This window comes from Chiloscyllium punctatum, chromosome 8 (assembly GCF_047496795.1).
Source record: "Chiloscyllium punctatum isolate Juve2018m chromosome 8, sChiPun1.3, whole genome shotgun sequence".
Classification (NCBI taxonomy): Eukaryota; Metazoa; Chordata; class Chondrichthyes; order Orectolobiformes; family Hemiscylliidae; genus Chiloscyllium; species Chiloscyllium punctatum.
Genome location: NC_092746.1, coordinates 86176144 through 86189797, shown reverse-complemented (window position 1 = coordinate 86189797; position 13654 = coordinate 86176144). Strand labels below are relative to the sequence as shown.

The 13654-nt window shown below is 43.1% G+C and overlaps 1 protein-coding gene across 1 annotated transcript in view; it reads right to left on the bottom strand.

The window, feature by feature from the left end:
- gpr158a (G protein-coupled receptor 158a) overlaps positions 1–2123 on the bottom strand; it is a 670521-nt gene extending 668398 nt beyond the window's left edge. The window contains exon 1 of the mRNA XM_072575980.1: positions 654–2123. Coding sequence (XP_072432081.1) covers positions 654–1531 — 878 coding nt within the window. The 5' untranslated portion in view covers positions 1532–2123. The remainder of the gene's footprint in view (positions 1–653) is intronic.
- Positions 2124–13654: the final 11531 nt, after the last annotated feature.

The window sequence follows — 13654 nt, the reverse complement described above, 5'->3', positions numbered from 1 at the left end:
GTGCGAGTTCAACATTAGCCGCGTTATTACAACGGGACCAAACGATCCTGTGAAATTCAGCGTCTACCGTCTCGCCAAACGCTGGATTCCCTCTCCTTCCAGGAGATAAACTACGCGTTTTTAGTTTAAAAATGCACAGGAAGGACATGTCATGATCCCCGCAAGGTTTCCCGCCGAGTCTCTCAGACAGTATTTACAGTATCTTCCCTGAGACACGTGTCCGAGTTCCTCTGTGGGACATTACTCTGTGAGCTGTCTTCATAGAGGAGAGTCTCCTCACACCGCTGGCCGTCTGCCTGGAGAGGAGCTCGCTTCGAGAACACTTTCCGAAACATTTTTTTTGTTTCGATTTCCAAAAACTGCTTACAATGACCAACATGAATGTCACTGTCACTCCCATCACCACCCAACAACCCAGCTCAACCACGGTGCAGACCATCAATCAGATCAAACACCTATTCACATTCTTATATCAGAGAGAAATATGTAGCCTCGCAAACATGAATACAGTATTTCATTGGCGAAAAGCGTATTACATTAACCAACTTGTTTACACCAGTGAGAAGATTTGGGGATTAGTACAGCATGGGCAGGGAACTCACAAAATCTTGCTCCGAAATGACCGTGAGCTCGGACAGAGAGGCGGTGCTCACCTGAACTCGGGCTGAAAATCCGGCTTCAGGCCGTAGAAGGAGGTGGAGAGGGTCAGCAGCCACAGCGGGTTGTACTTGCCATGTTCACACTCCAGGTAGGGCGTCGACCACTTGATGTGAGTTTTATCTACCAGGTACCTGGTGCCTCTCCTCCGGTGGCTGGACCTCAGCTCGTCTCTCAGCAGCTTCCTGTGAAGGGAAGCCTCGGCTGTAGGCTGCTGCTTCAGGCGGTGAAACCAGTCCGTCTCCACCGTGTGGTTTGCCAGGTGGCGAGCGCTGGCCGAGAGATCCTGGAGGAAGATTTGGTTGTCTATCCGGGTGGCCTGCAGGAAGAGCTGAGGAGGGGAAGTGAACGGCTGGACATCGAAAGTCACCACAGCCCGATGGACTTTGGGATCAGCCTCCAGAATACTTCTGACAAGGGCGTGATACCATTCGATGTCCTCCTTGACGGTGAGCTCCCGAAGCCCGTTCGTTTGTAAGATCATGTTTAAGAAATTGCTGGCATGAACGACCGTGTCCATAGCACTGTGCAGTGACGGGTGGATGTGCATGGCATGAGAGGCCTCTTTCAGGTTTGACAATTGGTACCTCTTCGTGCAGTTAGCGTAGCCCAGTTTGGAGGGATCCCCGGTGTGCAGGAAAGCCCACACCGGAATGGGCAGGCTCTCGTGTTGGGCGAGATGCGAGCCGCCGCCGCCGCTCTCGGCTGGCTCCGGGAACCGGTGTCTCTTGTAAATGGCTCGCTGCTGCTCCTCGTAGGTACCCACTTTGTCCCCCCTCTCCGGCGCCGAGCGTCCGCCGCCCCAGCCGGGGCTCGGACCAGCCATGACTCCGAGCTGGAGTTGGAGGATCAGAGGCAGCCAGAAGCCGGCCATCTCGCCCGCTCTGAGTTTCCCCTCCCCAGCCCTTCACTTCCCCCTCCCTCCCTCCAAACGCCGACCTTTCAGGTCAGCCTGTGGCAGCAGAAACAGGAACGTGGAAGCGGGGCACCAGGGATCAGGTCATCCCGCCGGTGACAGTCCCAGGGAAAGGCATCGCGGGCTACGCTGAGATGTCAGCCCCGGGGCTCTCTCTCTCTGTCTCTGTGTGTGTGTGTCTCTCTCTCTGGATCCGCAGCCCCGGCTCACTCACTGATCTGCTGACCCCTCCTCTTACTTCTCCATGCCAACCCACCGCACCGCCGCCGCTTTTCACCGAAGCGTCTCCTTCAGCCTCGCAGGATCTCCGCCACCGGCAGTGACTCGGGCCAGAGGTGCTCTCGGTGCTGGTGACTTTTCCCCGTGCCCATCGCCCGCCGAACGGTCTCTCGCAGCCACTTTTGCAGCAGGAGGGTGGGTGGGGGAGGTGAAAGCAGCCAGCAGGCGGCGGGGACACTGTGGGGTGAGTGGGTGCAGGGTTATCACCAGGACGCGGTATTCAGTGCAACACTTTCCCCGCCTTGTGCCCAGTGCCCAGGGAGTCTGCCCGCCCGCCGCCGGCCCGAACACGGAGCCCCGCCCCGCCCCGCCCCTCCAGACAGGACACCGCCCCCCGACCCGCCTCGCTCTCCGATTGGTAGTTTGTCTTACGGCCCGCTACGTCATCGGCGTCCTGTCCGCCTTTGGATGGTGCGCAGGTCTGTCAATAATGGAGGGTGGCGGAGGCACCTGCCACACATAGGACAAAGGGAAGTGCGGGGCGGGGCGCAACACTGAAGGGGCGTGTCCTGGTGCGGACGGGGCGGGGTGGGCGCGGTGGCTCGCCTTCCCCTTTAACCCCGCCCCCCACCGTTCGCCCACACAAGACGGTGTGAGTGTCCTAAGTGTGCAGGAGGGGTCAGGCTGGGGGTGGCGGGTGTCAGGCTGGGGGTGGGGGGACAGGCAGCAATCCCGGGGAACACGGCTCCCTCTGGGCCGGTTCCCTGAATCTCGCTTCGTCTGCAATCTCCTGTGTGCGATGCTGATTGCAGCTTCCATTTCAGTTTCAACTCTTGATACTGTACAATGCCAGACCCTGCAATGTCCTTTTTGACCAGTTACTCCATTGTCCCGAACACTTCAAGCACGAAGTTGCTCTTTTCGAATGAGCTGCGGAAGCAAAGGGAACTTCTCTCGGTTGGTGCTGAAAGAACAGCGCCTTGAGTGCGCTCCGTAGCATGCAACAGTAACCTCGGAGGCCAGTGTTGAAGCAAGCGTCCTGAATGCAGACCTTCTTCGCAAAAGTGAACGACCCGACGCTGTTCATTTCTTATCGCACCAAGAAGCACTCTGTACTGAGAGATGGAAAATATCGACCATAAGCCGTCATTCAAATTCATCAGGTTGCCCAAGAAATGCAACTTTCTCTTCCTACGTGATAAGAAATCAGTCGTGACAATATGTCTTTTAACTTGATGAAATGTTTTAGCTAAATCATCTTCGAACGCTAAGCGACGATCATTGAAAACTAGTCACAGGAACAAGACAATTTGAGACTATTAAAGCAGCATAGTTTGCTCACGTAGTTTAAATAAGAACGTATTGATTTAATGCTACATGCAGTAATGGTTATTTATTAAAACCAATTGGCTTAATGTAAACTCAAGTCTACATCAGTTCATTCACGTTATGTATAGCAGAAGATGCGATTGAATGTGAGTTGCAAAACAACATTGTTTTTTTTCTTTCAACATGCGCAGTCAGAAAGATAATAATTTTTTTATGTACTCTGCTCTATGTTAAGCAATTTAAACACCATTCAGTAAAACAACAGCTCAAAGCATAAGAAAACCAAACACTTCAAACTAATTGTGATTCTCATTCAAAAACTCATGGAAGGGTCGGGGGAGAAGATTTAGCAGGTTATATGACGCTCCCCAGACGCTGGAGGTGAAACAAGCATGTTCCATGCACAAGGAATCTGATCCTGCATGTCTCTCTGTCTGGAAAGAACAGATTATAAAACTAGATGTAGATGATGCAAATGATATCATCACGACATCCGGGAAGCACGATCACTTTGACCTTCAATGCTATTGCTATTGTTCCATCGGCCTCAACAACAACGTCCTGGCTGTCACACTCCACCATTGGACTAGCTACATAAATTGTGTGGCAACATGAAGAAGTCAGAAACTGGATATTCTGAGTTGAGTACCTCAGTTCCTGACAACCCCAAAACCTTTCCACCACTCACAATCTTCTTGCCTGCAACAGCATCAGTCAGACACCATCTCAGACAAAAGAGCCGATTTGACCAGCATTCATTCCCTTAATAACATGGCAGCAGTGTGTACCATCTACAAGGTGCACTGCAGAGCTCACCAAGGCTCCTTCAACCCGCTAAAGGCACAGCATCTGGCACACACAATGACAAAGGCAGCAGGCACATGTGAATACTCACTTCCATGTTTTCCTTCAAGTAACCCTATCTGTACATGGAACATTGCCTAGCTGCTGGCTCAAAGTACAGAAATGCAGACTGCAGTTATTGAAGAAAACAGTCCACCACTGGCTTCTGATTGGTAATTAGGAATGGCAATCATACTGTTCTTGCCAGTGATGCCTACATCCACAAAAGAAGAAAAAAAAATGTCTAGCTGCACATCTAGCTGCTGCTGTTTACCTTCATCCTGTCTAACTGGAAATAGTATTTAAACAAGATCACAAATTTTGTTAGCTTCTGGGGTCTCCTTTTTGAAAAAAAGTTTGCAATTGAACAGATTTATTTCTAAAAGATCTAAATTATCAAGTGTTCTGATACAGCATATTTGTTCAGGGAAGCACTAATTTGAAGACACATTCAATTTCATGGATATTGTCTACAACATTATTGAATAAATGCTTCACTAGGATCCTTACAGGATCTTCCTTGCAATCGTGAGAAAGCTTATTACTTGGTTGTTGCTCAAACATTTATGTATCCTTTTCACTTCAAGGTGCTGACACCCTCAAGGTCATCTAGAATATTTTCCTGAATCTAGACACTTCTGAAGATGACTACATTTGTTAAGCATTGTACAGTAACAAATTTAAATTGCAGCTGGAATACTATTTGAGCCAGTGGTTTTGACTTCTTTGACTAATCAGTTTGGCATTTATCAACCCTTCAAGAGGAGATCAACATCCTTAGGCTGACTGTGGGACAGTTAATAGGATATTTTCAGCATGACAACTCAATATAATGTGCAAAAAGCAATACCAGAATCAACAAATATTGTTCAGTCTTAACCAAAGGTTTTGACATTGTGAGTTGACTTATTCTATGGCATTTCCTCTCTATGCTAATGTCTAAACAACTTTGTCAACATCCTATTCCTGCTGTATGATGTCATAGTTCCACAACTCTTCAATCTTTTCCTTGCTGCAAAACTTAAGCAGACATGTTAGAAAGCATCAACAATTGATTCTATTTAATGTAAATGGAACTCCTATAGTGTGGACCCAGGCCATTTGACCCATCAAGTCGACATTAACCCTCCGAAGAGCATCCCACCTAGATCCTCTCCCTGTAACCCTGTATTTCACATGAGTAATCCACCTAGCCTTCACATTCCTAGACACTATGGACAATTTAGCATGGCCAATCCACCCAACCTGCACACCTTTGGACTGAGAGAGGAAACTGGATGACCTAGCAGAGACCCATGCAAACTTGGGCAGAATGTGCAAACTCCACACAGACAGTCACCCAAGGCTGGAATCAAACATGGGTCCCTGTTGGTGTGGGGGCAGCAGTGCCAACCATTGAGCCACTGTGTTGCCCCTTCAGGAGAAGGATATAACAGCAGAGCATTTAGAATTACATCATATGATCAAGGAGAGTCAGCATGGCTTCATGAGGGGGAAATTATGCCTGACATTTACTAGAATTCTTTGATGAGCTGACAAGTAGGATAGGTAAAGGGAAAGCAATGGATACAGTCAATTCTACTATAAAGCGCATTTCTTCAATGCAAATTGGCTGTAATGCAATTGAAGAACTTAGACCATTATTGTAGAATGCAAACTTTCCTTAGCTGTATTGGTTATAGCATGATTCCAGCCCCCAATGATTTTAATGGTGCTGCTATCAGACAATTTTCTTATCACATGGGGTTGCATGGGAATGGAACTATTGGGTTATATCAGAACCAACTGTATAATAGATTTAGATTTTCAGAAGGCATTTGATAAGGTACCACATGTTAGGCTACTTAATAGTATAAGACTCCCTGGTGTTAGAAATAGTTTATTAACATGGATAGGTGATTGGCTAACTAATGGAAGACAGTAGTCAGATTAAGAAAGGTATTTTCAGGATAGTAATGTGGAATTTGTGCAGTGCTACTAGGATCAGTGAGGAATAATTATTTACAATATTTTAGATGATTTGGATGAGGAAAGTGAGTGTACTATACCCAAATTTGTAAATGATACAAAGCAAGTGGGCAAAAACCTGGCAGATGGAATTGTAAAGTGGGAAAATCTGAGGTTATGCACTTTGGCAGGAAGAGCAAAGGAGGTGAATATTATTAAATGGAGAAAGGCTGCAGAAAGCTAGAGCACAGAAACCATGAAACACAAAAAGCTAACATCTAAATTCAGCAAATTAAGATGCATTTAGCTTTAGATATGTTCAAACAATGAGGAACTAGCAGCATTGCATTACAAAGAAGTTTTGTTTTGAAAATAATGATGCATTTGAAAGCTTTAAGTCCTAAAGCTTAAACACTTTATCCTAGATGTTGCACACTTATTTTTTTTTTAGATTACTTACAGTGTGGAAACAGGCCCTTCGATCCAACAGGTCCACACCGACCCACCGAAGTACGACTCACCGAAGTGCAACTCACCCAGACCCATTCCCCTACATTTTACCCCTTCACCTAACACTATGGGCAATTTGCCATGGCCAATCCACCTAACCTGCACATTTCTGGTCTGTGGGAGGAAACTGGAGCACCCAGAGGAAACCCACGCAGACACAGGGAGAATGTGCAAACTCCACACAGTCAGTCACCTGAGGCAGGAATTGAACCCAGGTCTCTGGCGCTGTGAGGCAACAGTGCGAACCACTGTGCCACCGTGCCACCCATAAGTTGTGATATATTCAATGAATTGATAATATACTATCAGACAGATTGGCTCAGCTTCTCCTGTGGCAGGGCATCTAAAGATGTCATTAGTTAGTTTCCTTTGACATTATGAGTTTTATAAAATATTGCGTGCAAAGTTCCTTAAAGAGTTGAACATGTTGCAGTGAGAAAGAGGGTGGGAATGTCTGAGATCTGAGTAAATGAGACCAGCAACTGTACATCTCCTTGACCAATCAGATTGAGGAACTCCACATAAACAGTGCAAGGATTGAGCAGCAAATATTCTTGGAAAAATGCATGAGCTAAATATCAAATCAAATACAAAATGACAAATAGAGACAAAAGAGGACTCAGAAAGATCTATTTCTTCAACAATTTCAAAATGTCAACATGAATTAATGCCTGAAAGACCGAAACTATATAATATAATTGTTAACTTTCAGTGTCATAGTGTCAAAGAGTTTGGTGGGCATTAACATTTGTCACATAATCAAAAGGTAAGTTAGACATGAGATGATTTGATTCATGTTGCAGCTGTACAGAACATTAGTTAGGTCACTTTTAGAATACTGTATTCAATTCTGGTCTCTGCTATAGGAAGGATGTTGCGAAACTTGCAAGGGTTCAGAAAATATTTACAGGCAAGTTGCCAGGGTTGGAGGGTTTGAGCCAAAGGGAGAAGCTGAATAGGCTGGGGCTGTTTTCTCTGGAGCATCCGAGGTTGAGGGGGTGACCTTATAGAAGTTTATAAAAATCATGAGGGGCATAGAAAGGGTGAACAGCCCCCAGGGACGAGGAGACCAAAACTAGATGGCATAGGTTTAACGTGAGAGGGGAAAGATATAAAAGGGACTAGAGGAGTAATGTGTTCTCACAGGTGGTGGTGTGTGTATGAAACAAGCTACCAGAGGAAGTGATTGGTACAATAACAATATTTAAGAGGCATCTGGATAGGTATATGAATAGGAAGGGTTGAGAGGGATATGGGTCATATGCTGGAAAAGGGACTAGATTAATTTAGGATATCTGGTCAGCATGAATGAGTTGGACTAAGGAGTCAGTTCCCATGCTGTACAGCTCTATGACCCTATATGTTTAATTCATAATCTGCCATCCAAATTCAACAGATTCATGCTATTCAATGTATTTCAGTAGTGAGACAGTCATTTAGATACCATTTGTGTGATTCTAATGGTGGACTGGCACAGCCACATATGAATGTCCACGCACAACACTTGTTGAAGTCATGCATAAAATAAGCACAACCACTATTAATGTAATTTGTGAGCAAAGTCTGGTCCATTATGTTTCTTTCTTTGTAAGATATCTGAACTGGCTCCACTTAATGCTATAATAATCATGACAAATATTGCCAATAAGTATCATGACAACAAAGTAAATGTACCATTTCATGCTACAGAGTATTAGGGTTTCTTCTAAGCATCACTGACCTCAATTTAAAAGATAACAGGATCAGAATAAATAAAGGATAAACCCATTTAAAAATTATGATAAATAAATGCATATAGTTTGCCTTCTCTCTTAATCGAAATAAAATGTTTTCTGAGACTTCTGTATTGTTATAAAAATCTTTGCAAGAAGGAGTAGTCAGGAAACCCTGAACAAAACCAAGAATAGCAAGGACTGTGTATTTGCTGGAAAAAGCATAGAATATTGTCTCAGTTCCCTCAAACTTTCATTTTTCAACTGAACAAAGAAAAACTAAGGAGCTAAACAAAATCTGAAGAAATATTTATATCATTTGAATGAAATACGCAGTGTAACCTCAAGTTGAGAATGTTTTATATATTGCTTTGAACTCCTGTCTTCAGTAAGTAAATGACTATTATATGGTGTTGGTTTTAAGTTTGCTAGCTCTATTTTGCCACTGCCATCACTATCATTAATATTTTGTCCTGCTTCTCTTTTATAATGATGGTCATAGCTCCATGATTCCTGACAATGATTGGCAATCCAGTCAATTGAGAGAACTGTAGAAAGCAAAAGAAAGGTCATGAAGAAAGTATTCAAACGTAGAAATAAATAATATTGAAAAACTTGAAAAGAATATCAAAACACGGGCAGCACGGTGGCATAGTGGTTAGCACTGCTGCCTCACAGCGCCAGAGAGCGGGGTTCAATTTCCACCTCAGGCAACTGTCTGTGTGGGTTTCCTTCAGGTGTTCCAGTTTCCTCCCACAGTGCAAAAATGTGCAGGTTAGGTGAATTGGCCGTGCTAAATTGCCCATAGTGTTAGGTGAAGGGGTAAATGTAGGGGAATGGGTCTGGTTGGGTTGCTCTTCAGAGGGTCGGTGTGGACTTGTTGGGCTGAAGGGCCTGTTCCCACACTGTAAGAAATCTAATCTAATCTAATCCAGTAACCTAAAGAGCAAAAAATGTTAGAAATATATTTGGAAGTATGAAAATAGGAATGGGGGAGGTAAATCATAGATTCAGCCAAATATAATGGAGAATAAAGAAATTACATGAATGTTCAATGAGTACTTGTAAATTGAATAAAAAGGGCAAAATATTAGTGATTCATGGCAAAATAGCACCTTTATTCCATACAGTATAAAAATTGGCTTTTCCCTTAAATTGATGTTCTTGCAAATTGTCTGATGAATGCAAGATAAAATGCTGCAAGAAAATATCTTCTTTTCGGCAATACACAAGTTCCATACTACAAAAAAATTCTAATTAGTAAGAAAATGGAGAAAACAATAGACTGAAGAGGAAAACCTCCAGAACGAGATGGTTTCCACCCCTGTCTGTTAAAATGAAACAGAAAATTCCATTGGTTCACAATCTGCCAAATGTTTCTAGATTCAGGAATAGTACCTTTAATGTATAAATTTAGAAATGTTAGTTCATAAAGAAGGATTAGAAGAAGAGATTTGGCCACGGCAGACCTGTTAGTTTAATGTCAGTGTTGGGGAGTTACTGGAAACTACCGTCAGAGACATTTCGTGAACTTTTAGACAAGTGATCAACAATATTAAGAAGGAACTTCTGAAGAAGAGTTTATAACAAACTCACCACTGTTCAATATTACAGTACTTGAGTTCATAAAAATCTAAATATCTATCATGACCAACCTCTTCAGTATACAGGATAAGCAGAAATCAATTTGTGACTCTTTATTGCATCACCTCTAGTGCAAGTATAGAATCATAGAGCTGCACAGCATGGAAACAGACCATTCCACCCAACTTGTCCATGCTGACCAGATATCCTAAATTAATCTAGTCCCATTTGCCAGCATTTGGCCCATATCCCTCTAAACCCTTCCTATTCATATGCCTATCCAGATGCCTTTCCAGCCTCCACCACTTCATCTGGCAGCTCATTCCATACATGACCGTCTGTGTGAAAATGTTGCTCCTTAGGTCCCTTTTAAACCTTTCCCCTCTCACCTTAAACCTATATCCTCTAGTTTTGGACTCCCCCACTCCAGGGAAAAGACTATTTGATTATTCATCCTATCCATGCCTGTCATGAATTTATAAACCTCTATAAGGTCACCTCTCAACCTTTGACACTCCAGTGAAAACAGCCCTAGCCTATTCAGCATCTCCCTGTAGCTCAAACCATCCAACCCTGGCAACATCCTTGTAAATCTTTTCTGAACCCTTTCAAGTTTCACAACATCCTTCCTATAGCTGGGAGACCAGAATTGCATGTAGTATTCCAAAAGCAACCTAACCAATATCCTGCAACATGACCTCCCAACTCCTATATTCAATGCACTGACCAATGAAGGTAAGCATATCAAACTCCTTCCTCACTATCCCATCCACCTGTGACTCTACCTTCAAGGAACTATGAACTTGCGCTCCAGACTGGAGGAGATCAAGATTCAAATGCACAGCTTCTTTGTATGGAGAGAGTATGTTTTTAAGTTCTTTCAAGAATGCCACTAGCTGGCTAGTGTTTATTCCTCATCCCTCGTTGCCCTTCAGAAGGCAGTGGTGAGCTGCATTTTTGAACCATTCCAGTCCAGGTGTTGTCAGTTAACACACAATGCCCTTAGGGAGGGAATTCCAAGATTTTGACTCAGGAACACTGAAGCAACTTCAATATCTTTCCAAGTCAGGGTGGTAGTAAATGGTTTGGAGGGAAATTTGCAGGCAGTCATGTTCCCAAGTATCTGGTGCCCTTGTCCTTCTAGATGGAAGTGGTCATAGGCCTGGAAGGTGCTGTCTAAGGATCTTTGGTGAACTTCTGCAGTGTATCTTGTAAATTGCACATAGCATTGCTGCTGAACATTAGTGGTGGAGGGAATGTTGTGGATGTGGTGCCAATCAAGCATGCTGTTTTGTCCTGGATGGTGTTAAGCTTCTGAAGTGTTGTTAGAGCTACACTCATCCAGTCAAATGAGGAGTATTCAATGACACACTTGTCTTATGCCTTGTAGACAATAGACTGGCTTTGGGGAGTGAGGAGGTGAGTTACTCACCACAGCATTCCTAGCCTTTGACCTGCTTTTTGTAGCCACTATTTTCTGTGAAATCTCACATATGATTGCATCCTTCATTTTAAGTAGAAAATATGTAATATTCTGGAAAATGCTTGCTATTGGAAAAGTGGAAAATCATAGAATCTTTACAGTATGGAAGCAGGCCATTCAGCCATGGAGTCTACACTGACTGTCCAAAGAGCATCCCACGCAGACTCAACCCCTACCCTATCTCTGTAACCCTGAATTTCCCATAGCTAGTCCATCTAGCCTACAGATCCCTGGACATCACAGAGCAATTTAGCATGACCAACCTACCTTTACCTGCATATCCCTGAACATTACAGACAATTTAACAAATCCAATCCACTTAACCTGCACATCTTTGGACTGATAAACTCGATAAAGTATACCCTTTTGTAAATTTATTAAATTTAGCTTTTGTGTGGCTTTGTAAGTATGAAATATTTTAAAATGATTCCAAATAAATATATTCAATGCTAAAAGATTGAATGTAGAAGCAAAACTGGGGGCTATGCCACAAACTAACAAACATACAAACTTTGCTTATTGGTTATTCATAATTGAGAATCAGGGCTCAAATGCTTCGCTGACAGAAGGGACATGGGCTACAAAACTAACCTAATGTTCACCAAAAGGTCTGCTATGGCCCAAATCCTCCAAAACTATTTCAAGAACTTTACACATTTTAATAGCTCCACTGTTCATTCGTTTGAATACAAAACAAAATCTGGCAGATGTTAGAAGTCTAAAATAAAAACATAAAGTGCTAGAAATAGACTGTAGGTCAGGCAGAATCTATGGTGTGAAAAAAATCAGGTCTATTACCTACTCCTTCACTGCATTATATTTCCATCTCGTTTTTGACATGATATCTACTAAAACTCACTTTCGCAACCACATCTTCCCGATCACTGTCTCTAACTCTAGCTTATTCCATGCGCATTCCAACTGAAATTTGACCCTTCAACTTTCAGATCCATCCATGATTACAGATGTCTTCCAGACATTCAGAATTCCACAAACTGCTGGTCTTTTCACACGCTAATCTTGCGGTCAAATCCCACACCATGCATGGTTGACAGGCAGCATATTTTACAATATTTAAATGGAACAGTAGTAGTTAATAACATTGACTAGGAAGCATAAAAAATCTACAACACAGAAACAGGCCATTTGGCTCACTGGCCCAAAAAAGCTAACCAGTCTAATCTCATTTTCCAGTTTCTGCTCTGTAGCCTGCCAGATTGCAATTAATTATTTGAATTAACTTTATCATTGTACATCTTCAGTGTATTCTTTCATAAATCAATGGTTATACCTTTGTTCCAATCCTTCTGAGGATCAGATAACTAAAATAAACAAAGTAGAAGAATTTAACAGATGAAATTTCACAACTTGTAATTTTATTTTAACAAGAATTAGAATCAGAATTAAATATCAATTAACAGGTAAATCACTGTCAATATAAATTATAAATTGCATGTGGAATAGCAGATGCAATTAAGATCTTCAAGGAGATAGCAAGCTGGTCAATCCACCTGCGTGATCATAGCTTTAGTCACATGGCTCTTCAAACCGAAATTCCAGACTCTGATTCATGTATTTAGCTGATTCTCCACAGGCAGCAGTTTCCATTAGATATTTTTAATCAACCTGTTCATTCACACATATGGAGTAGGTTAGGCTTGAACTTGGGGCTTCAGATCCAGAGGTAGGATCACTGCACCATAAAAACACAACAGTTTCCATATCAACAGTGTTCTGTCCATGGAATCTTTCCTATGTGGTGCACTTTTTTGTCAGAACCCTCTCAACTCAAGCTGATATTGCTGATCACCTTCTCACTCCTCTTTGACTGAAAGCTCATGCCAATTAATGGAGTCCAAACAAGCACTTAGCTGTTAGGAGGTGGACGTTAGTTGGAGCCACATCTCTCGAATACAGATTTGCAAGTAATATTGAACCTCAACCTATTGGCAAGACAGAGAAAGTACAAAGAGCAAAGTTTGGAACTGTACATCAGCATTTACCATGTCATCTTGCTGCAGGAAGCTGGATTTATTTTTTGAATGAAATGCCTGAAAGATAAAACTAGACAATGTTGCCAACCCAAGTATTCCCTTGCAGACAAAATTACCAGAACCAGCTCAAAACAAACATTACAATCTCAATTTTATCAAATTACTGGATGATCAACATACAAACCAGGTTCAGTCCATCTTCCTCTGCTCTTATCCGACTTGTTCCAGAAGACTCCAGCCCTGAAAAACATTCTTCAAGCACACGACTGCCTCATCAGCCCCTCTGCTCTCAACTTCTGCCAACGTGTGCCTCCAGGAACTCTTCATCTGTACTGGCTAGCTCATGCTGGCAGTGGGACTAGATTGGATTGGGATATCTGGACGGGTTGGACCGAAGGGTCTGTTTCCATGCCGTACATCTCTATGACTATAAGTCTATGACTATAGCTGCCACACAGCC